Raw genomic sequence first — 25,434 nt, forward strand, 5'->3', positions numbered from 1 at the left:
GTGGATCACGAGGTCAGGAGTTCGAGACCAGCCTGACCAACATGGTGAAGCCCCGTCTCTACTAAAAATACAAAAATTAGCCAGGCGTGGTGGCGCATGCCTGTAATCCCAGCTACTCAGGAGGCTGAGGCAGGAGAATCGCTTGAAACCGGGAGGCAGAGGTTGCGGTGAGCCAAGATCGTGCCACTATACTCCAGCCTGGGCGACAGAGCGAGACTCCATCTCAAAAAAAAAATAAATAAATAAAATACAACCAACACCACCAAAAACAGCACTCCCACACAGGCATCACGTCTCTGCTCTCCCATGTGTAAAATGGACCTAATGGGCTTAATAGGCCGGGCGCAGTGGCTCATGCCTGTAATCCCAGCACTTTGGGAGGTCAAGGTGGGAGGATCGCTTGAGCCTGGCAGTTCAAGACCAGCCTGGGACACATGGTGAAACCCGACTCCACCAAAAACAAATACAGTAGTTAACTGGGCGTGATGGTGTGCACCTGTAGTCGCAGCTACTCAGGAGGCTGAGGTGGGAGAATGGCTTGAGCCTGGGAGGCAGAGGTTGCAGTGAGCTGAGACTGCACCACTGCACTCCAGCCTGGGTGACAGAGCAAGACCCTGTCTCAAAAAAAAGGGCCTAACAGTCCCTCCCCCAGGCAGGGCTGGCTCTGAGGCCGAAGTGAGCTGAGTGTGCACTGGGCTGTGGTAAGCACCCTGTGTGTTTGCGGTCATCACTAGAATTTGTTGGCCAAAGAGAAAAGTCTCAGGGACAGAGAGGTAGCAAGCTGGTGGCAGACAGTCCCGAGAGGCAGGCTCTCCTCGTCCAGATCTTCTGGCACCTGCCTTGGCTGGTTAAAGTGGGAGGCTCAGGTGGGACCCCAGCCTAGAAGGCCCACTCTGTGCAGGCCGGGCACCCTTGTGCCTGGATTCAGATGCCTTCCCCAGAGTGTCCAGGAGGAGCAGACTCGCTGACCTCATCTGTACAATGGGCAAAGTACTGTAAGGACTGGATGGGGTCCTGTGGCTGGGGACGCCTCTGGCTGAACCCGTTTCCTCCTGGGCTGAATGCAGCAGCCGCAGGATTTGGGATGACGGTCAGACCTGGCCCCACAGGAGGAAGTGAAGATAGAGTGGCTGGGGAGGGCCGGAAGAGCCCTAAGCCTGCAGCAGGAGCTCCACGGCTGCAACCTTCCAGGAACCACGAGCACCTACAGGACACCTGGTAGGAGGGTGGGGGGGGAGGAAGGAGGGAGGAGGGAGGAGGTACCTAGTACCCAACATCCAGAACCTGTCAAAGCCAGAGGAGACGGAGGAGCTCGGAGGTCCGCAGGCCCATTCCTCTGCAGGCAGAGGATGAAAGTGAGGCTCTAGAGAAATCCAGAATCTGCTCACGGCCCAGGGGAAGCCAGGCCTGCAGAGCCCCTACATTGAGGGGCACGGCTGCAGAAATGCAAAAGAAGAGGCCCCAGGTCACCCCGCTCCAGGTAATTTTGTGGAGATGGGGTCTTGCTATGTTGCCCAGGCTGGTCTCGAACTGTTGCCCTCAGGTGATCTTCCCACCTCAACCTCCCAAAGTGTTGGGATTCCAGCTGTGAGCCACCACGCCCGGCCTGTTCCTGCAATTATTAATGAGCCTACTGTGCACCAGGGATACAGTGCTGACCAGATCAAACCAGGCCCTGCACTCAGGGCTCACTCCAGTGGGAATGCGGGTAGTTCAGGAATGATCAGATAATCTGTCGTCACAAGCGAGTGATGGAAGGGGGTGGGGAAGAGGGGGTCTCTGAGCTGAGCTGGAGGGCTGGAAGGTGGTCTGTGGCATGGGGTATCAAGCTGAAAGGAGAGGGAACAGCTCATACAAATGCACTGTGACAGTGACAAGAAGCAGCCCTGGGCGTTTGAGAAACAACAGGGAGGCCAGGTGACCTGGGGCCCACCAGCCCCAGCTCAGTGATGACAAGAGGGGCACATGAAGTGGCCAGAGTGGCTGGGACGTCAGCCCAACAGCCCTCAGCCCTGACCCCAACATGCTCCTTACCTTCATGGGCGTGGGCAGCCCACAGCTGCACCATGGGCAGGTTGCTAGGGGTTGGGGAGCGGAAGGAGAGGTCAGAGGGCAGTGGCACCGGGCTCCCATGAGACGAGGCCGAGGGCCCCATCCCGCTGGCCACAAAACTGCCCAAGAAGGTCTCGCCTGCAGAGAGAAGTTGGGAGGACCATCAGGCAGATAACCAGGCCGGTGCCGCCGCCCTGGCCCACCGCCCCGAGACCCCCGCCTCTCCCCACCTGTGTGGAGCTGATGCTGGCCAGAAGACCAAAGAGGGTTCCCCTGCTCTGGCCCCATCCCTGGGCCGAAGGATGGGCCTGGGTCAACCCACCCAGACCCAGGGCTTGAGGAAGCACAAGACGGCAGGAAGCCCCCGACAGCAGACCCTCAGCCCTGGGCACCCCGCACCCTCGGAGGAGGGCCTTCCACTGCTGCCACCCAACCAGCCCAGATCTGGCCTGGCACCATTCTCCCCATCTGCAGGGGGGAATCCTGAAGTCGGTGGGGCACTGGGACTTCCAGAGGCCACAGGGCAAAGCGATGGGGGACTCACAGGCGGGGGGCTCATAGGCTGAGCTCTGCAGGCCCAGAGAGGACACCCACCCTCCAGCCAGAGAATGACCTCCCACAGCAGCCCTAGCCAGCCCCGTGTGCCCATTTAACAGAAAAAGAAGGTGAGGCTTGGAGATGGGAAGTGCCAGCTCACACAGCCAGAAAGCAGGGACTCAGAATGCAGCCCTGCAGGGTGTCCCCCAGCCCATGGCTGGCACCACCAAGCCACAGTGACTTCGGGAATGAATCCGTGATGGAGCGGCAGGCATGGGGGCCGCTAAGGGAGCCCCATCGAGGGCAACCCCTCCAGACGGCAGGCCCCACGCACCCGGGGTCACTGCCAATAGGGGCCACGGGGCCGACTGCAGCTCAGAAAGATGATGGAAATCAGCAGGGCCTGGGTGGAAGCCACAGCCAGCCCCGCCATGCCCCACATGGCCAGGCTCACATCGGACAGGGTGCCTCCCAGCTGCCACCAAGGGGCTCTGTCCCACAAGCCCCAAACACCATCCCCTCTAAGGGAAGACCCTGGCAGGCCTCTGGGTCACAGGTCAGAGAGAAGCATGCAGGCCCTGGGGCACGGGGATTCCCTTACCAGGTCTCAGTTTGCACATCAACAAAATGGGGATAAAAATGCCTCCCTTTGGGAATGATAGGGAAGGAAGCATGTGTTTAACCACAATAACAATATAATGAGGCCGAGCGCGGCAGCTCACACCTATAATCCCAGCACTCTGGGAGGCCGAGGCAGGCGAATCACGAGGTCAGGAGTTAGAGACCAGCCTCACCAACATGGTGAAACCCCGCCCCCTACGAAAAAGACAAATACAAAAAATTAGCTGGTTGTGGTGGTAGGCACCTGTAGTCCCAGCTATTCAGGAGGCTGAAGCAGGAGAATCGCTTGAACCCGGGAGGCGGAGGTTGCAGTGAGCCAAGATCGCTCCACTGCACTCCAGCCTGGGCAACAGAGAGAGACTCCATCTCAAATAAAAAAAAAAAAATACAAAAAATTAGCTGGGTGTGGTGGTGGGCACCTGTAATTTTAGCTACTCGGGAGGCTGAGGCAGGAGAATCGCTCGAACCCAGGACGTGGAGGTTGCAGTGAGCTGAGATCGTGCCACTGCACTCCCGCCTGGGCGACAGAGTGAGACTCCGTCTCAAAAAAAAAAACAATGATAAATAATGACAACAGGCCGGGCAAGGTGGCTCTTGCCTACAGTCTCTGGAGACTGAGGCGAGAGGATGGGTTGAGCCCAAGAGTTGGGAGACTGCAGTGAGCTGTGACTGCAATTACAACACTGCACTCCAATCCAGGCGACAGAACAAGACTTGGACTCAAAATATAAATAATAACAATAACCAGCCATGGCACCCATTCACTAAAAGCTGGCATGCACCAGGCACCGTGCAGCTGATTTCAAATCCTCCAAGCAATGCCCTCAGGAGGTGGCAGCAAAGCACCTCCAGCCGGGTGCTACCACTGGCCAGCCCCCAGCGGAGGGATTCCGTGTGTACCCTAGAGCCACCTCCTCTAAGTCCCTGTGTTGTGAGCACTGTTTACAGGGGGCATGGGCTAAGTTATGTGGCTTTGCAGGAGATGCGGGCTCCCAGATGGCCCCGGTCCAGCCTGCGGGAGCTCACAGATCCCAGTCCAGCCTCTGGGTCCCCAGTGCCCCCATTCTCCCCAACAAAGGGCCTGTATACAAGTGCTCACTGACCACCTCTCAGGGGCACAGGATCCCGGAATATCCAACCCAGCTTCTTTGGGGTACATGTGGGGAAACTGAGGCAGAGAAGGGCAGGGCCTCCACCTTGGGCCCCAAAGACAGGAGTGGGCAGAGCAGCAAGGGGTGCCCTCTGGCCACATGCCCTGTCACCACCGCCCCGTGTCCAGCCCCCAACACTCCAGTCCAGCCAGGCCCAGCCCCCTCACCGGACTCCAGCGCCAAGCCCTCGGGCCCCAGGGCCTCGGTGGCCAGTCAGTCCATCCATGTGGCCCAAGCCGGGGCAGCAGGGCCTCCAAGCCCTGCCGAGCCCCGGGCTTCCGCCTTGCTGTGGCAGGCGGGTGGGTAGAAGGCTCCGGAAGCCAGCAGCCAGGGTTTGCGCAAGAGCTTACATCAGCCGCCAGCTCTTCCTGCCCCAGGCTGCACGGAAGCCGAGCGGCGCAGGCCGGCCCCTGCCCGGGCTTGTGAAACCCGCCCAGCAGCACCCAGGCCCGGATGCCAGCCAACGGCTCCTGCCCACCACAGGACTCAACGGCACCCAAAGCCCCTCCTCCCAGGCTGGGCGGGGCAGCTGGGAACCCCCAGCATCCCCAGCAAGGCAGTGCCGTTCTCAGGGCCTCAGTTTGCAACTCTGTAAAATGGACACACAATCCCTACTCAGCTACGGCGATGAGGCCGGCGCCCCCACTCCACCTCACTCTCCAGAACAGACAAACTTCTCCCTGGTCACATCCCTGAGCCTGCCCCTTTCCCGCCTGGCCCCTCAGGCACGAACTCCCAGGCCTCCTAGAGCCCTCCTCCTTCACTCCCACCTCAGGCCTCCCTGGGCCCCAGAGAAGTCTCCAACAGCCACACTACCCAAGCAGGCCCCAAGTGACCTGTGACCACCCACAACCCCTTGGAAACAGATCTGCCAGCCTCCTTGTGGATTTCATGCCTCTGTCTTCCCCCAGAGGCAGTTCCCTCCCTGAGGGCGGGGACTATCATCCTTACTTCCTGCCGTATCACAGTGGCTGGAACCTGCCACCTGTGACCTGCCACCCAGGACATACTTCTATTTGGGATTACCCGATTGCGTAAGTGTTGTTTCCTTTTTTAGAGACAGGGTCTCACTTTGTTCAATTCACCCAGGCTGCAGCGCAGTGGCTCGATCACAGCTCACTGCAGCCTCCAACTCCTGAGCTCAATCAACCCTCCAGCCTCAGCCTCCTGGGTAGCAGGGACGACAGGCACACACCACCACGCCCAACTAATTTTTTTCTTTTTTGTAGAGATGGGGTCTTGCTATGTTGCCCAGGCTGGTCCCAAACTCCTGGCCTCAAGCGATCCTCCTGCCTTGGCCTCCCAAAATGCTGGGATTATAGGCATGAGCCACCCTGCCCATCCATAAATGTGATTTCCAATGTTCCCAGGGCCAAAGCAAAGAGATACACATTAGGATGAGGAGAGGGTCAAGGCATCCCGCAACTCACAAGAGAGGCTCTAAAATAAACCCCGAGGAAGCAGAGGCCATCCCAGGCCATCCTGCCTGGTCTCCTTGCATCTCTAGACTATACCCCAAGCCTCCACAGTGCCCCCCTGCCCCACCCACTGCTCACACCCACACCCAAGGACTGAGCAGTTGCCATCCCCCCGTTTCACCAAGAAGGTTGCAGGCCTCGGGGTGCCAGGGGGCACTGAGTTAGGCCCAGAGCTCACTGGCCTCTCCAAAGACTTGACTGGAATCTCTCATGCCAACCTGCGGTATGGGGGTCGGTCTCCCTGCCTCTCGCCCTAGGCTGAGCTCAAGACCTGGCTCCCCAAATCAAGTAACTGGCTGCCGCCTGCTCACCCCAGTTATTATCTCACCTGACACCTTAGAAGCTAAGACCAATGACTGTCAAAGCCTAAAACACACAGCTGGGCACAGTGGTTCACACCTATAATCCCAGCACTTTGGGAGGCCAGGAGTTCGAGACCAGCCTGGACAACATGGTGAAACCCCCCCGTCTCTACTATAAATACAAAAATTAGCTGGGCATGGTGGCAGGCACCTGTAGTCCCAGCTACCTGGGGAGCTGAGGTGGTGTGATCATGACTCACTGCAGCCTCAACCTCCCGGGTTCAAGCAATCGCCCCACCTTTGACTCCTGAGTAGCTGGGACTACAGGCGTGCACCACCATGTATAGTTAATTTTTATTTTTTCTTTTTCGTAGAGTCAGGATCTCACTATGTTGCCCAGTTTGGGGTCTAGAACTCCTGGGCTCAAGCGATCCTCCCACCTCGGCCTCCCAAAGTGCTGGGATGACAGACCTGAGCCACTGCGCCTGGTCTATGATTATTGTTATTATTTATGGTTACAAACCCTGGAGCTCAGAGAAGCTAAGCACCTACAAAATGTCAGAGTCCATGTCTGCTTCTAGCCAAATGCTATCTGTCCTTACTTAAAACAAAAATTCAGGGCTGGGAGTGGTAGCTTATGCCTGTAAATCACAGCACTTTGGGAGGCAGAGGCGGGCGGATCACCTGAGGTCAGGGGTTCTAGACCAGCCTGACCAACATAGTGAAACTCCATCTCTAGTTAAAACACAAAAATTAGCCAGGCATGGTGGTGTGTCCCTATAGTCCCAGCTACCCGGGAGGTTGAGGCAGGAGAATCGCTTGAACCTGGGAGGCAGAGGATGCAGTGAGCCGTGATCACACCACTGCACTGCAGCCTGGGTGACAGAGCGAGACTCTCTCTCAAATAAATAAATATTCAATTTTGAAACCATAGATAGCTGGTGATTACACAGGATGAATACACCAAATACCAGTGAAGTGTACATGTTTCAAATGGTTAATTGTATGCTATGTGAATTTCACCTCCATGAAAAAAAAATGCAAGCTGTAGCCTGGCGTGGTGGCTCACACCTTTAATCTCAGCACTACCAGAGGCCAAGATGGGCAGCAGATCACTTCAGCTCAGAAGTTCAAGACCAGCCTGGGCTAATAGAGACTCTTATCTCTACAAAAAAATACAAAAAAATTAACCAGGTGTGGTGGTGCACGCCTGTAACCCAGCTACTCTGGAAGCTGAGGTGGGAGGATCGCTCGAGCACGGGAGGCTGAGGCTGCAGTAAGCTGAGATTGCATGCAGCCTGGGAGACAGAGCAAGACCCTGTCTCAAAAAACACATATTAAAAATTAAAACTAAGGCCAGGTGCGGTGGCTCACGCCTGTAATCCCAATGCTTTGGGAGGCCAAGTGATCCACCCACCATGTCTGGCCCACCAATGCAATCTTCCCTCTGCAACAGCAGTTGCTGGGGACCCTTCTAGAAACCGTATGGTGGGCACCTGAAGTCCTCCCTGGTTCGAGTCAGGGTGGGGGGCTGCATGTGATCATGATAGGGATATAAGTACCTTAAACAGCAAAGAACCAGAAAGCTTTGTCACTGCCAATGGGTTGGTCCAGAGTAGCTCCAGCCCACCTCTGCCCCTCGCCCAGAATCAGGTCCTCCTTCCAGATATACAGGGAAGACCCTGCACACTCCCGCCTATCTATACCCTAACTCCCTCACTCCCTTCTCTTACAGCTCAGCCTTCCCTAACTGCCCGTTTTAACATTGCAACTTACCCTGTCACGCCCTTTCCTGAAATGTTTTTCTCCACTGCTTATCACCTGTTATCACAGGTGTTAGTTCCTTATTGTCTCTGCCCACTGAAGACAGCAAGCTTTTCTTTGAAAGGGTGTCTGCTGCCTGTTGCCAGGAAAGCACCCAGACAGTAAACGATTGGGCGTTGCTCTGTACCAATAAAACTTTATTTACAAAAACAAGACGTGGGCCACATTTGGCCAGACTGCTCACCCCAGCATTACTAGGTGTACTACAAGGTATTTTTTTATTCCCAGTCCTATGCTGCACATAGGAGGTACTCAAGTAGTATTTACAGTAGGAGCTGGGCACAGTGGCTCATGTCTGCCATCTCAACACTTTGGAAGGCCAAAGTGGGAGGATCGCCGGGAGTTTAAGAGCAGCCTGGGCAACAGAGCAAGACCCTATCCCCAAAAAAATTTTTTTAGGCCAGGCACAGTGACTCATGCCTGTAATCCCAGCACTTTGGGAGGCCAACGCGGGCAGATCACTTGAGGTCAGGAGTTTGAGACCAGCCTGGGCAACACGGTGAAACTCCATCTCTACAAAAATTAAAAACAATTAGCCACGCATGGCGGTGTGGGCCTGTAATCCCAGCTACTCAGGAGGCAAAAAAAACTGATGGCCTGAGCCTAGGAGGTGGAGGTCGCAGTGAGCCGAGATCGCGCCACCACACTCCAGCCTGTGACAGAGAGAGACCCTGTCTCAAAAAGACAAAAAAAAAATTAGAAAATAATATTTATGCAGCTGGGCGCAGTGGCTCACGCCTGTAATCCCAGCACTTTGGGAGGCCGAGGCAGGCAGATCACCTGAGGTCAAGAGTTCAAGACCAGCCTGGTCAACATGGTGAAACAGCGTCTCCAGTAAAACTATAAAAACTAGCCGGGCGTAGTGGTGGACACCTATAATCCCAGCTACTCCGGAGGCTGAGGCAGGAGAACTGCTTGAACCCAGGAGATAGAAGTTGCAGTGAGGCAACACAGTGCCACTGCACTCCAGTCTCGGCGACAGAGTGAGACTGTCTCAAAAAAAAAAAAAAAAAAAAAAAAAAAACACCAAAAAAAAAAAAAAAAGAAGATCATATTTATGGTGTGGAATGGGGCAAGGTCCTGATTAGCTGGAGGAAGGGTGCCCAGGCCTTCCCTGCAGCATTCTCTGGGACCTGCTTCTCTACCCTGTGCTCCCCACTCCTGTCAACGGGGAGAGGGATTGGTGTCCCTTTTACAGATAAGGAGACTGAGGCTCTGACTCCCAAACCTACACTTCTCCACTCAGCTGTACCACCCAGACAGAGCAGAAGCGTTCGTTAGACATAGGTTGCACATTTTCAATCCCAGACAGCCCTTCATAACCAAACACAGAACGATTACATTTTATCTTCACTTTTTTTTTTTTTTTTGAGACGGAGTTTCGCTCGTTGCCCAGGCTGGAGTGCAATGGCGTGATCTCAGCTCACCACAACCTCTACCTCCCGGGTTCAAGCAATTCTCCTGCCTCAGCCTACCGAGTAGCTGGGATTACAGGCATGTACCACCACGCCCAGCTAAATTTGTATTTTTAGTAGAGATGGGGTTTCTCCATGTTGGTCAGGCTGGTCTCGAACTCTCCACCTCAGATGATCCACCTGCCTCGGCCTCCCAAAGTGTTGGGATAACAGGCGTGAACCACCTCGCCCGGTTTATCTTCACATTTTAAAACATCTTGACCTCTCACAACAACTGCATCCCAGACTGCGGTGTGGTGGCTCACACCTGTTAATCCTAGGACTTTGGGAGGCCGAGGCAGGAGGATCGTTTGAGGCCAGGAGTTCAGCACCAGCCTGGGCAACCTAGCAAGACCCCATCTATACAAAAAAATTTAAAAATTAGCCAGGCTTAGTGGTGTACATCTGTAGTCCCAGCTACTTGGGAGGTTGAAGGCGTGAGGATCATTTGAGCCCAGGAATTAGAGGCATTGAGCTATGGTTGCGCCACTGCACACCAGCCTGGGCAACAGAGTGAGACCCTGTCTGTTTTAAAAAAAAAAAAAAAAAAAAAAAAAATGATGTCAACAGACTATCAGAGCATCTCATAGACTCAATCAAACCAGAATTGTCACCCAGGAAAGACATTATTTCAGCCCTAAGCACTGACAGGTAACGTAGGTGTTTCCAAGATAGCAGCCAAAAATCCTGCAAGGACCCTCTAGACAGAATGACCTTCAAACTCCCATGGATCCCAAGATCCAGAGAGTTCTGTAATATCTAAGCCAAAGAATGGGTTAACACTGGCTCAAGATTCTCAGAATGCCATAAGAATCCCAGGCAGGGCTGGGCACGGTGGCCCATGCCAGTAATCCCAGCACTTTGGGAAGCCAAGGCGGTTGGATCACAAGGTCAAGGTCAAGAGTTCAAGGCCAGCCTGGCCAACGTGGTGAAACCCCATCTCTACTAATACAAAACTTAGGTGGGTGTGGTGGCACATGCCTGTAATCCCAGTTACTCAGGAGGCTGAGGCCGGAGAATTGCTTGAACCCGGGAGGCGGAGGTTGCAGTAAGCCGAGATCGCACCACTGCACTCCAGCCTGGGCGACAGAGGAAGACTCCGTCTTGAGGAAAAAAAAGAATCCCAGGCAATTTGAAAAAGAGAAATTGTAAATGGCTAAACTCCATTCAAAATTTCAAGGCCATTAGCATTACAAAGAAGTATTAAAACAGTGATGTTATTTTCATTCCACCAAATCAGCAAATTTTTGCTTCTAGTTGTGGAGGGCGCTGGGTGGTTAGCTGCCCGGGGAAAGATGAGAACTGAGCCAATTCATCTCCAGCTTTTGGAAAACAAATCCGCAAGGCTTACCGAGGACTGCAGGCGCCCAGACCCACTTCTGGGGATCCCTCCCAAGGAAACAGGCAGACCTACTTACTGGGATGCTCGCTGCAGCCAAAATGATCTGCACATTCCATATGCAATCCCCATCAAAACCCCAGCAGCGCATGCACACTGTGTGTGTGTGTGTGTGTGTGTGTGTGTGTGTGTGTGTAAAATGAAAAGGTGTCTCTAAAAAGTATACAGAAATGGCAGGGCAAGGTGGCTCATGCCTGCAATCCTAGCACTTTGGGAGGCCGAGGCGGGCAGATTGCCTGAGCTCAGGAGTTCACGACCAGCCTGGACAACACGATGAAACCCAGTCTCAGCCAGGCGCGGTGGCTCACGCCTGTAATCCCAGCACTTTGGGAGGCTGAGGCGGGCGGATCATGAGGTCAGGAGATGGAGACCATCCTGGCTAACACGGTGAAACCCGGTCTCTACTAAAAAAATACAAAAAAATTAGCTGGGCGTGGTGGCAGGGGCCTGTAGTCCCAGCTACTCAGGAGGCTGAGGCAGGAGAATGGCGTGAACCCCGGAGGTGGAGCTCGCAGTGAGCCGAGATCGCGCCACTGCACTCCAGCCTGGGCTACAGAGCGAGACCCCGTCTCAAAAAAGAAAAAAGAAACCCAGGCTCTACTAAAATACAAAAAAAAAAATTAGCCAGGCATGGCAGCATGCACCTGTAGTCCCAGCTATTTGGGAGGCTGAGGCAGAAGAACTGCTTGAACCTGGGAGACAGAGGTTGCACTGAGCGAACATTGTGCCACTGCACTCCAGTCTGGGCAACAGAGTGAGACTTCGTCTCAAAAAAAAAAAAGAAGTATACAGAAATTAGGCTGGGCACAGTGGCTCATACCCATAATCCCAGAACTTTGGGAAGCTGAGGCAGGAGGATCACTTGAGCTCAGGAGTTCAAGACCAGACTGGCCAACATGGCAAAACCCCCTCTCTACTAAAAATACAAAAGTTAGCCAGGGCTAGGCACTGCGGCTCACACATGTAATCCCAACACTTTGGGAGGCCGAGGCAAGTGGATCACTTGAGGTCAGGAGTTTGAGATCAGCCTGGCCAACATGGTAAAACCCTGTCTCTACTAAACATACAAAAATTAGCCAAGTGTGGTGGCGGGCGCCTATAATCCCAGCTACTCAGGAGGCTGAGGCAGGAGAATCCCTTGAACCCGGGAGGAGGAGGTTGCAGTGAGCCGAGATTTTGCTACTGCACTCCAGCCTAGGTGACAGAGCGAGACTCCGTCTCAAAAAAACAAAACAAAACAAAACAAAAAAGCCAGGCATGGTAGCTTGTGCCTGTAGTCCCAGCTATGTGGGAGGTTGAGGCAGGAGAATCACATGAACCCGGGAGGCGGAGGTTGCAATGAGCCGAGATCACACCACTGCACTCCAGCCTGGGCAACAGAGCAAGACTCTGTCTCAAAAAAAATAAAAAATAAAAAGTATACAGAAATTAGCCCAAGCACAGTGGCTTATGCCCGTAATCCCAACATTTTGAGAAGCCAAGGCAGGAGGATCACTTGAGCTCAGGAGTTTGAGACCAGTCTCGGCAACATCATGAGACCCGTTTCTATTTTAAAAAATAAAAAGTATGCAGACGTTGAAATCCAGAACTCGAACACATATTTGCATACCCATGTTCATAGCAGCACTATTCACAACAGTCAAAGGGTAGAAAGAACCCAGCTGTCCATCTATGAATCGATAAACAAAAGGGGGTCCATCCAGCCAGTGGAATATTATTCAGCCCTAAAAAGGAAGGACAATCCAATACATTCTACAACAACACGACGTACCTTGAGGACATGAAGCTGAGTGAAATAAGCCAGACATAAACAACAAATACTAGGGCTAGGTGCGGTGGCTCACACCTGTAATCCCAGCACTTTGGGAGGCCGAGGCGGGCAAATCATTCGAAGGCAGGAGTTGGAGACCAGCCTGACCAACATGGTGAAATCCCATCTCTACAAAAAATACAAAAAATAGCCCGTTGTGGTGGCGGGCACCTGTAATCCCAGCTACTCGGGAGGCTGAGATGGGAAGATCGCTTGAACCCAAGAGGCGGAGGTTACAGTGAGCCGAGATTGCGCCACTGCACTCCAGCCTGGGTAATAGAGCGAGACTGTCTCAAAAAAAAATTGTCTTTAATGTTTTTAAAGACAAATACTATGTGTGATTCCACTTTTGAGGTACCTACAGTACTCACGTCCATAGAGACAGAAAGCAGAAAGTAGAGGCCAGGCCCAGTGGCTCAAGCCTGTAATCCCAGCACTTTGGGAGGCAGAAGCGGGCGGATCACCTGAAGTCAGGAGTTCAAGACCAGCCTGGCCAACAGGGTGAAACCCCGTCTCTACCAAAAATACAAAAATTAGCTGGGCACGGTGGCGGGTGCCTGTAACTGAAGCTACTCAGGAGACTGAGGCAGGAGAGTCACTTGAACCCAGGAGGCGGAGGTTGCAGTGAGCTGAGATCGTACCACTGCACTCCAGCCTGGGTGACAAGAGCGAGACTCTGTCTCAAAAAAAAAAAAAAAAGAAAAAGAGAAAAGAAAAGAAGAGCCAAGAAGTGAAAAAGGAAAATAGACAAATTCCTATCAACACCCCCACCTCCCTGCCAGCCCCCAGCGTTCCTGCAAGGAGCTAGGGCCTCGAACCCCTCACCTCCCGCTGTGGGACCTGGGGTGCGCATCTCACACTCTCTGAGGCTAAAATGGCAAGATTCTGTGCCCTGGCCTCGCAGGGACGTCTGGGGCACCCCCCCACTCCAGTGATAGAGCTTGAGGCTGGGGTGGTGGGACGGGGGCTCACCCTGCACGTCCTTGGCACTGCGGCTGGGCTATCACGACCCGTGGCCACCGCCACCGTCCTGGAACTCCCATCAGCGCAGAAAAGACGCAGGTCAGAGTCCAAGGCTGCAGTCTCCTCTCCACGCTATGCCGGGACCAGAACCAGGACCAAGACTGCAGTAGCCACCAGCCCAGATCAACCTGCTTCAGCCCTGCCCCACCAGGAGGGCCTGGGGGCTGGCCCCAGGGAGGAGGGAGGCCCACCCCAACCTCCTCACCCCATCCTGCCCCTCCTACACCTCCAGCCTCCGCTCCAGAGGAAAGCCATCCCTGACCTCCCCACCAGGTGAGCATATTCCCAAAGAAGATCCATCAAGCTGGGCTCCCAGTTACTCCCCACCTGGGATCACAGCACGAGCCGGCAATTCTGGCCTAATTCTAGTCCCTCTCCCATCCTCAAATATGGGCAGGGACTTTGTCTTGCTCCAATCAGGTACCCAGCCCACAAAATAAGTGCTCGAATTTAAATAAAGGGAATCCAAGGCGGCCAAGGAGAGGTCAAGGCCTCAGGCCAGCCAATAATATGCAAATACGTCCATCTCAGCCTTGCCCCTAGGGCTCCAGACTTTGTCAATTCTCAAGCAATCACAAAGGATTTCCCCAGTGACTGGTTTCCCCCCTACGGAGACTCCACCTCCAAGGGTGGAAAAAGAGGTAGGGGTGGAGGGCCTTCTAGGAACTGCTCCAGAAAATGCTAGAAGACATCAGATGCCTCTTAGCAGAGACAGAAGAACCAGATCTCCCAGAGAAAGTGGCAAGAGAAGGAGTGTGAGCCTACAAGAGACTGCACAGTGTTTGATCTTTACAAATAGTTTCCCAAACACCAGAACCTCACAAAAATGACAGTAATACAAAAAGGAACGAAAGTGGCCGGGCACAGTAGGGGTGGATCACGAGGTTAGAAGATCGAGACCATCCTGGCCAACATGGTGAAATGCCATCTCTGCTAAAATACAAAAAATTAGCTGGGTGTGTTGACGCATGCCTCTAGTCCCCACTACTCAGGAGGCTGAGGCAGGGGAATCTCTTGAACCCAGGAGGCGGAGGTTGCAGTGAGCTGAGATCACGCCACTGCACTCCAGCCTGGCGACAGAACAAGACTTCCATCTCAAAAAAAAAAGGAACGAAAGCAAAATAGGAGAAGTGGAAAGGAAACATCCCCCTGGCCAGGTGCATAGCTCATGCCTGTAATCCCTGTAATCCCACGCCTGTAGCCCACGGCGGGTAGATCACCTGAGGTCAGGGGTTCGAGACCAGCCTGGCCAACACGATGAAACCCCGTCTCTACTAAAAATATATAAATTAGCCGGGTGTGGCAGAGCGTGCAGCTACTCAGGAGGCTGAGGCAGGAGAATCGCTTGAACCCAGGAGGCGGAGGTTGCAGTGAGCCGAGATCACGCCACTGCACTCCAGCCTGAGTGACAGTATGAGACTCCGCCTCAAAAAAAAAAAAAAAAGAAAAAAAAACATTTGGAAGCAAGAAAGCAGAGAGACAAGAGATGTGTGGCCTGGCACAGTGGAGAGTGGGGAAAAGAAACACTTAAGCTTGGAGCAGACAATCAGGAAACCAGCAATTCTGGAGACTGAACCCAGAGACCCTAGTAGCTGTAAAGCCAGGGTTCACGGAAAAGCTGACGACAAGAGAGTTGGTTTCACCACAGAAGCACTGATTCCTGTTTACTAGGGAAAGATGGAACCACTGAGGGTACGCATTCTCAGGACTAGGGTGTGGACCAAAGGGAAAACAGGAATAAGAATGCGAATCCTCACCCTTAACATGCACACTGAGCTCTTGGGACAGGAACAGCCTGGCTTCAACGTCAACAGACAAGAAACCACTGAACTCTTGCCTGTGAGATTTACAAGGTCAACAAGGAAAGATCTTTTTACAGAGGACATTCAAGAAGCTCCTCAATGGCCAACAAGCCCCACCCTTACACCTGAATCCCATCTGCTTTTTCTTAAAGAAGGGGCACCTGAGAATGATCATCGGCAGGTGCCCGCGGGAAGTCTCCAAGGTGAAAGAGAAAAGAGAAAAAAGACTGAGAGAAAACAAAGACAATGTATGAAAGAAGAAAACGCCAGGGGAAAAAAAACACAATTAATATCCTAGTAATGGGAATTAATGTATCCATGAAACAAGAACAGGATGCTATTAAAAAAAAAGTGAACCCAGGTTATAAGAGCTCTTGGGACATAAAAATATGATAGCTCAAATTTAAAAATTAAATTCTACAAAAACTAGCCAGGCGTGGTGGCGCACACCTGTCGTCCGAGGAGGCTGAGGCAGGAGGATCGTTTGAGCCCCAGCCGTTTGAGTTCAAGGTTGCAGTGAGCAGTGACTATACCACTGAACTCCAGCCCTGGTAACAGAGGGAGACCCTGTCTCAAAAAAATAATAATAATTAAATCGAAAGGTTAGAAGATACCGTTAAGAAAATATTAAGAAAATCACCTAGAAAGAAGAAACTGCAAGATATAGAAAATACAAAAGAAGGACAGGCACAGTGGCTCACGCCTATAATCCCAGCACTTTGGGAGGCCGAGGCGGGTGGATCACAAGGTCAGGAGATCGAGACCATCGTGGCTAACATAGTGAAACCCTGTCTCTACTAAAAAAAAAAAATAATAATACAAAAAAGTAGCCGGGCGTGGTGGCCGGTGCCTGTAGTCCCAGCTACTCGGGAGGCTGAGGCAGGAGAATGGCGTGAACCCGGGAGGTGGAGCTTGCAGTGAGCCAAGATCGCACCACTGCACTCTAGCCTAGGCAAAAGAGCAAGACTACGTCTCAAAAAAAAAAAAAAAAATTTTTTTTAAACATTCAATGATCAGATCAGGCACAGTGGCTCACACCTGTAATCCCAGCACTTTGGGAGACTGAAGCGGGCGGATCACTTGAGGCCAGGAGTTTGAGACCAGCCTGGCCAACATGGCGAAACCCCATCTCCACTAAAAATGCAAAAATTAGCCAGGCACGGTGGCACACGCCTGAAATCCCAGCTACTCGGGAGGCTGAGGAATGAGAATCATTTGAACCCAAGAGGCAGAGGTTGCAATGAGCCAAGAACATGCCACTGCCCTCCACCCTGGGCAACAGAGCAAGACTCTGTCTCAAGAAAAAAAAGAAAAAAAAATGAAAAAATTCAATGATTAGCCCAGGAGACCCAGGATATCTAACTAATAGGAATACTAGAGAGAATAGCAAACATACTGGGAAGGAAATTAAAAAATAAAAATAATACAAAAAATTTTAGACTGAAAGACTTGAGTTTCCAGTTTGTTATGGTCTATGCAGCACCCAAGACAGTAAATGCAAAAAGACCCCATAACAAAACACATCAACGTGAAATTTCAGAACAGTGATGAAGAATAACAGTAACTGTGGCCAGGCGGAGTGGCTCACGCCTGTAATCTCAGCACTCTGGGAGACCGAGGTGGGTCAATCACCTGAGGCCAGAAGTTCGAAACCAGCCTGGCCAACATGGTAAAACCCCATCTCTACTAAAAATACAAAAATTAGTCGGGCATGGTGGCATAAGCCTATAATCCCAGCTACTTGGAAAGCTGAGGCAGGAGAATCGCTTGAACCCGGGAGGCCGAGGTTGCAGTGAACTAAGATCTCGCCACTGCAATCCAGTCTGGGCAACAGAGTGAGACCATCTCAAAAAAAAAAGAGGAGGGAAGAGAAGAGAAGAGAAGAGAAGAGAAGAGGAAAGAAAGGAGAAGGCTGGGCATGGTGGCTCACACCTGTAATCCCAGCACTTTGGGAGGCTGAGGCAGGTGGATCACTTGAGGTCAGGAGTTTGAGACCAGCCTGGCCAACATGGTGAAACCCTGTCTCCATTTTAAAAAATACAGAATTAGCTGGGCGTGGTGGCACATGCCTGTTAATCCCAGCTACTTGCTACTTGGGGAGGCTGAGGCAGGAAAATCGCTTGAACCCAGGAGGCGGAGGTTGCAATGAGCTGAGATCATGCCACTGCACTCCAGCTTGGGCTACAGAGTGAGACTCCATCTCAAAAAAAAAAAAAGAAAAGAAAAGGAAGGGGGGGTGGGGAAAGGTTCATACACAAAGATCAGGAATCAAAATGGCACCATATTCCTAAAAAGTAACAGTGGAACATGGAAGGTGATGTTGCAATTCTTTCAAAATCCTAGAGGGAAGGCCGGGCGTGGTGACTCACACCTGTAATCCCAGCTACTCAGGAGGCTGAGGCAGGAGAATTGCTTGAACCTGGGAGGCAGAGGTTGCAGTGAGCCGAGATCACACCATTGCCCTCCAGCCTGGGTGACAGAGCAAGACTCTTGTCAAAAAAAAAAAAAAAAAAAAATTCCTAGAGGGAAAGTATTTCCCAAATAGCACTCAAGTGTGAAGGTAGAACAAAAGCATTTTTCAGGCATACTAGGCCCCAAAAACGTTGCTTTCCTCATACCCTTTCACAGAAAGCCACCGCAGGATGTGCTCTACAGAAAGGAGGGAGTAAAACAGGAAACAAGAAGGCAAAGGAATCAGACACACAGGAAAGAGGCAAAGGAAGAACAATGGCTCTACAGCACACCCAAGAACCGGGCCAACCAGACTAGAGAAGGAAGATGGAAAATTCCAGGAAGGAAATCTCCAAGAAAACAAAGCAGCTCATCCAATAGATATGACAAATGAAAAAAATGCATCAAGGGACCAGAAGGCTGGCTGGGCATGGTAACTCACACCTATAATCTCAGCACTTAGGGAAGCCCAGGCAAGAGGATTATTTGAGCTCAGGAGTTCAAGACCAGCCTGGGCAACACAGCGAGAGACCCCATCTCTATAAAAAATTTAACAGTTAGCCAGGTGTGGTGGAACGCACCTGTAGTCCTAGCTACTTAGGAGGCACTGAAGTGTGAGGCTCATCTGAGCCCAGGAGTTGAGGCTGCAGTGAGCCACAAGAATGCCACCACACTCCAGCCTGGGCAACAGAGCAAGACCCAGTGTCTTAACAAAAAAGAGAGAGAGAAACTGGAAGCCAGATATTCTAGGAAATTCCAAATGGAAAAAAAAAAAAAAAAAGACAATAATTCCAGAAAATGAATTTTCAGCTGGGCATGGTGGCTCACGCCTGTAATCCCAGCACTTTGGGAGGCCGAGGTGGGTGGATCACCTGAAGTCACCAGTTTGAGACCAGTCTGGCCAACATGGTTAAATCCCATCTCTACCAAAAATACAAAATTTAGCCGGGAGTGGTGGCAGGCGTCTGTAATCTCAGCTACTTGGGAGGCTGAGGCAGGAGAATCGCTTGAACCCAGGAGGTGGAGGTTGCAGTGGGCTGAGATCACGCCACTGCACTCCAGCCTGGGAGACGGAACGAGACACTGTCTCAAAAAAATAAAAATAAAAATAAAAAAATAAAAACAAATCTCACAACCACCAAATGAACTCATTCACTCTAATGAACCCATTTTATAGATGAAAAAATTGAGGTTTATAAAGTCATTACATGCCCTTTAACTGGAGGAGCAACATCCACACCGCAGCTTGGAGGCCATCCTGCCTCTAGATGGAGCAATGTTCTATCTGGGGATTACAAGGAGCTTCCAGGGACCCCCAAAATGCTCAGAAACATGTCAAATGGTTGGTGAGGATGTGGGAAGTCAGGGTTTCCCCCCAGGCTGAGGGTCCACCACTTTCCTTATCCCTTGAAGAAACCTCACATGCAATGCTGAGTACACTGGTGGCCTGGGAGAGGTGACACTTGAGTGGCTCCCACCTAGTGGCCTAGACTCTCAATTCACATGCCAGGCCTCTGTGGGCAGCAGATGTGGTAAGGACCCTGGCCCTGACTGACCACTGACCAGGGCTCCCAGCAGGCCCTGGGGAGGCCCGAGACCTGTGCTGAGAACAGCTCCAGCCCGTCCCCTAAAAAGCTGGGCTGGGATGTCTGAAAAGCCGGGGCAAGGGTCTGGCTGGAGGACAAGGCTACAGTACATGAGAGGGTGGGAGGAATCGGGCCAGACCACAGACTGGTTCATGCCGGGGTGCCAAGAGCAGCCCCCACCAGCCACATCCAAAATAAGAATGCCCAGTCCCCAGCCTCTCCTCAAATCTGCCCCTCCCCATCCCTCCACAAGTGGCTCGGACCCAAGCCATTGTGTTCTCCTCCCTCCTTCCCTCCTCTCCCCATCCATCTTACCTGCCCAACCTCCAAAAGGCACATAACCCTGGCCACCTCCAGCCTCCCTCCCTAGTAACCAACACCTCCTAATTACCTCCTGCTTCTCTCCTCGTCTACCAGACTGTCTCTGGCTAGCAACCCAGCCTCGTTTCTTTTATGTTTTGAAACAGGGTCTCACTCTGTTGCCCAGACCACTGTGAGTGCAGTGGTGCAATCACAACTCACTGCAGCCTCGATCTCTGGGGCTCAAGCAATCCTCCCATCAAAGACTGCCAAGTAGCTGGGACTTACAGGCATTCGCCACCATGCCTAACTAATTTTTTAAACATTTTGTAAAGACAAGGTCTTGCTCTGTTGCCCAGACTTCTCTCCTAACTCCTGGCCTCAAGCGATCCACCCGCCTAGGCTTCCCAAAGTGGTGGGATTACACAGGCATGAGCCACCATGCCCAGCCCCTAGTTTTTTCTTAAATGCTTATTTTGAAATCATTTCCAATTCAGAGAAAAGTTTGAAATAGTACAAAGAATTGTCCTATGACCTTCACCAGATCCAACAACTGTAAACTGCTTTTTTTTTTTTTTTTTTTTTTTTGAGATGGAGTCTCATTCTGTCTCCCAGGCTGCCTTGCAGTGGCACGATCTCAGCTCACTGCAACCTCCCAAGTTCAAGCGATTCTCCTGCCTCAGCCTCCCAAGTAGCTGGGATTACAGGTGCCCTCCACCACACCCAGCTATTTTTTTAATTTTTAGTAGAGATGGGGTTTCGCCACGTTGGCCAGGCTGGTCTCAAACTCCTGACCTCAGGTGATCCGCCCACCTCAGCCTCCCAAAGCGCTGGGATTACAGGCATGAACCCCGTGCCCAGCCTCACTGTCTTTTTTGATATAATACTTGATGTACCATCATCTCCCATATATATATATAAAATAGATTATTTTTTCTTTTCCTGAACCATTCCGAGTACAAGTGGTAGACTCTATGTCCCTTGCCTGTAAACATTTCAGTATTTTTTTTTGAGACGGAGTCTCACTCTGTCGCCCAGGCTGGAGTGCAGTGGCGCGATCTCGGCTCACTGCAAACTCCGCCTCCCGGGTTCACGCCATTCTCCTGCCTCAGAGTAGCTGGGACTACAGGCGCCCGCCACCACGCCCGGCTATTTTTTTGTATTTTTAGTAGAGACCGGGTTTCACCGTGTTATCCAGGATGGTCTCGATCTCCTGACCTCGTGATCCACCCACCTCAGCCTCCCAAAGTGCTGGGGTTACAAGCGTGAGCCACTGCACCCGGCCCACATTTCAGTATTCTTATTTCCTAAGAACAAGGATATTCTCTTACAGAATCCACTTCATAAAACCTAACAGTGATCTGATACTATCAGCTAATCTACAGTCCATATTCCAGTTTTGTCAATTGTCCCAATGGTTCTTTGGAGCAATTTCTTCCCTGATCCCAAGATCCAATCGAGAGCCATACATTGCCTTTAGCAGTAGCATTTTTCCAGTCTCTTTTAATCAGGAACAGTTCTCCGCCTTCCTCTGCCTTGCATGCCATTGACATTTTTGTAAGAGTCCAGACTAGTTCTGTGAAATGTCCCTCAATTTCAATTACTCCCTCCACTTAAAACCCTCCATTGCCTCCTCATTCCTCAGTTTAAAATTCCAAGACCTCATGACTGGCCTTCAGGGACCTGAAGGATCCCACCTCCCCCACATCCCCTCCCACCAGCTCCAGCCATTCTGCCAGCTCAGATACGCCAGGCTCTGACTTTTGTGTTCCGTCCACCTTCACCACACTTTTCTGCCCTTTGCATGCAGGAAAAAGGTCACCCCCCTCTGGATCAGTCGGCTGGGGGTGGGCTGTGCTGATACAGCCCCTCACCTCTCAGACCAGACCAGACCTTTACCATTTTGTTTTCTGCGTAGTCTGTGTCCTCCTTTTTTTTTTTTTTTTTTTTCTTGAGATGGAGTCTGTCTCTGTCACCCAGGCTGGAGTGCAGTGGCGTGATCTTGGCTCACTGCAACCTCCGCCTCCCAGGTTCAAGTGATTCTCCTGCTTCAGCCTCCCCGAGTAGCTGAGATTACAGGCACCCACCACCACACCAAGCCAATTTTTTTTTATATTTTCAGTAGAGATGCGGTTTCGCCATGTTGGCCAGGCTGGTCTCGAACTCCTGACCTCACGTGATCAGCCTGCCTAGGCCTCCCAAAGTGCTGGGATCACATGCATGAGCCGCCGTGCCCAGCCTGCATAAGACTCCACGGTGTAGTGTTACATTTTTAAACATCAGATTACAAAACAATATGAGAAGTTGGTATCCAGCTATCTCCAGCTGGTTGTCCAGGGAAAGTTGGCAACTTTCACTGTTGGGAAATTTTCACTTAAAAATAGGTCGAAGTTAAGCTGGGCGTGGTGGCTCATGCCTGTAATCCCAGCACTTTGGGAGGCCTAGGTGGGTGGATCACCTGAGGTCAGGAGTTCGAGACCAGCCTGGCCAACATGGCGAAACCCCGTCTCTATTAAAAATACAAAAACAATTTGGCTGGGCGTGGTGGCAGGCGCCTGTAATCCCAGCTACTTGAGGAGGCTGAAGCAGGAGAATCGCTTGAACCCAGGAGGCGGATGTTGTGGTGAGCCTAGATCGTGCCACTGCACTCCAGCCTGGGCGACAGAGTGAGACTTCCTCTCAAAAAAAAAAAAAAAAAAAAAAATCAGCCGAGCGCGGTGGCTCCAGCCTGTAATCCCAGCACTTTGGGAGGCCGAGGCGGGTGGATCACCAGGTCAGGAGATCGAGACCATCCTGGTTAACACAGTGAAACCCTGTCCGTACTAAAAGTACAAAAAAATTAGCCGGACGTGGTGGCGGGTGCCTGTAGGCCCAGCTACTCGGGAGGCTGAGGCAGGAGAATGGTGTGAACCGAGGAGGCAGAGCTTGCAGTGAGCCGAGATGGCACCACTGCACTCCAGCCCGGGCGACAAAGCGAGACTCTGTCTCAAAAAAAAAAAAATAAATAATAATAATAATAATAATTTGCTTAACCAAGCACAGTGGCGCTGGAATGTAGTCCTCGCTACTCAGGAGGCTGAGGCAGGATGATCTCTTGAGCCCAGGAGTTTGAGACCAGCTGGACAACATAGGGACACCCTGTCTCTACAGAAAATTTTAAAATTAGGCCAGGCATGGTGGCTCATGCCTGTACTTCCAGCACTTTGGGAGGCCAAGGCAGGCGGATCACTAGAGGCCAGGAGTTTAAGACCAGCCTGGCCAACATGGTAAAACCCCGTCTCTCCTAAAAATAAAAAAATTAGCGGGGTGTCGTGGCACACACCTGTAATCCCAGCTACTCAGGAGGCTGAGGCAGGAGGATCTCTTGAGCCCAGGAGTTAGAGACCAGCTGGACAACATAGCAAGACCCTGTCTCTACAGGAAATTTTAAAATTAGCCAGGCATGGTGGTACCTATCTGTAGTCCTAGCTACTCAAGAGGCCAAGGCAGGAGGAGCCCAGGAGTTTGAGGCTGCAATGAGCTACAATCGCAACACTGCACTCCATCCTGGGTGACAGAGTAAAACCCTGTCTCTTAAAAAAAAAAATCTTTAAGTAACAAAATCAGCTGGATGCAGTGGTGCACACCTAAAATCCCAGCACTTTGGGAGGCCAAGGCAGGAGGAGGCCAGGAGTTTGAGGCTGCAATGAGCTATAATTGCACCACTACACTCCGGCCTGGGTGACAGAGTAAAACCTTGTCTCTAAAAAAATAAAAAATAAAAAATTTTAAGTAACAAAATCAGCTGGGTGCAGTGGTACACACCTGAAATCCCAGCACTTTGGGAGGCCAAGGCAGGAGGATTACTTGAGCCCAGGAGTTCAACACCAGCCGGGACAACATAGCAAGACCCTACCTCTACTAAAAAATACAAAAAGTTAGCAGGGCATGGTGACACATGCCTATAGCTCTAGCTACTCAGGAGGCTGAGGTAGGAGGATGGACTGAGCCTGGGAGGTGGAGGTTGCAGTGAGCTGAGATCACGCTATTGCATTCCAGCCTGGGTGACAGAGTAAGATCCTATCTCAAAAACAAAACAAACAAACAAACAAAAAACATTTCCTTCTCAGATTTGTGTGTTCACTCCCTGAATCCCCAGAAGAACATGAGCTCCAATGAGGGCAGAGATTTCTGTCTGTTGGGTTCACTGCCGCATTCCTGGGACCCGAGCGGTGCCTGGCACGCAGGAAGCACTTGGAAATTATTTGCTGAGTAAATGAGCAAGTGAGGAAAGAAGGAAAGCGCTGGGGCTGGGAGCTGAAGAACCAAGAGAGACAGCCCCCTCCCCACCAAGTGGCCCTTCCAGATTCCAGAACTCTCCCAGGGCCTCCCTTGTCACCTCTAACCAGAGAAGGAAGCCCCTTGCAAATCGTCCTTATCTCTCCATCACTCTGCCAGCGGTCTTCACTGATTAATCTTTCTAAATCAATCCCAGTAGGCTGACAGACTGGATTCCAGAGATGGATCTGATCAGACCCTGGAGAAGGCCCACGGCCCCGTTGACGGCTGGCCAAGCCAGAGTGCAGGGCCTCCCCACCCAGATCCCTGGGTCCCACCCTCTATTTATGTACCCTCCCAGGGCCAGCCTAGGGTGTGGGGGCAGGGAGAATAAACATCCAAGTACAAAATCCTGCTAATAGCTCTTTAATTGCAGCCTGTGAGGACAACTGAGTCCAGGCCTCCCAAGCCCAGAGCACAGAGCCAAGCCCCAGGTGCTTGTCAGTTACATGCCTGTCTCCCAGATCAGGCTGTGAATATTTTGTTCACAATGTAGCAAGGCTCAAGGTAATAGGAAACTTAAAAACCACCCTTTCCTGATCGCAAACCCCATTCATTCTTAAATTCACCTCTTCTGCAGAGAAAGAGGCCAAACCCCTCCATCTTGACCCATAAGGCAGAAACCAGCTTTTCCAAAGGACCTTCCACAGCAGATGGCTGTCAATACCAGCTTGGATGGGATTCCTCCCGGGGGATCTTTCTCCGAGGGCCCCTCCAGCTCTGAGCTCTCTCCAGGGAACCTCCCTTGGCCTAGGAGGGGCTTTATAAGCCCTGGCAAGGCTCATCCACGTCGGCAGAGCCCAACCGTAATGTGCCTCTCCCTAGCTGTGTGACCCCAAGCAAGTGGCTCAACCACTCAGGACTTCCCGGTACAAAAATAAACAAATAAAGATGAGACTGATAACGCTGGCAAGACCTAAGGCGCCGACAGCCAAGGAAGAGAGGGAGGTGCGTCAGAAGGGAAAATTTAGCACCTGTACCCCACAAAGAAAACCCGGGAGGGGGAGGGTGTGCTGGGCTGAGGAATGTGTAATCCGGCCCAGCCCCAAGCAGAGTGAATGGGAGCTGCTCCCACCTCGTGGCTAATGGGATTAGCACGGGCTTGGCTCTGGGCGTTGGCCTGGGGTCCGAGGTCTGCGTGCGGCCACTCGAAGTGGGGGAGGGGGGCAGCCAGAAGCAGCACCGGCCCCCACCTTTCCCTCCCGGGTGAGCACGGGGTTCAGGGGGCGGCAGCAGTCCTCCTGCTGTTTCCTCCCCGACCTCAGCCTCGGCGTGCAGAGATCAGGCAGCTCCCAGCGAGCGCAGAAGGTGCGCAGAGGCAAGGCTC

At 52.0% G+C, this 25,434-nt stretch overlaps 1 protein-coding gene across 7 annotated transcripts in view; it reads right to left on the reverse strand.

The window, feature by feature from the left end:
- The window catches only part of TNRC18 (trinucleotide repeat containing 18), a 118,145-nt gene that overhangs the window by 87,987 nt on the left and 4,724 nt on the right, over positions 1-25,434 (reverse strand). For 6 of the 7 annotated variants that reach the window (XM_055292241.2, XM_055292238.2, XM_055292239.2 and 3 more), the window contains one exon: positions 2,035-2,190. In XM_055292241.2, the coding sequence (XP_055148216.1) occupies positions 2,035-2,155 (121 nt within the window). In that variant the 5' untranslated portion in view covers positions 2,156-2,190. Of the gene's footprint in view, positions 1-2,034; positions 2,191-4,528; positions 5,855-25,434 lie in introns of those variants that run through there. The other variant, XM_055292240.2, reaches the window with a different exon arrangement.

The sequence above is a fragment of the Symphalangus syndactylus genome, chromosome 9 (genome assembly GCF_028878055.3).
Source record: "Symphalangus syndactylus isolate Jambi chromosome 9, NHGRI_mSymSyn1-v2.1_pri, whole genome shotgun sequence".
Lineage (NCBI taxonomy): Eukaryota > Metazoa > Chordata > Mammalia > Primates > Hylobatidae > Symphalangus > Symphalangus syndactylus.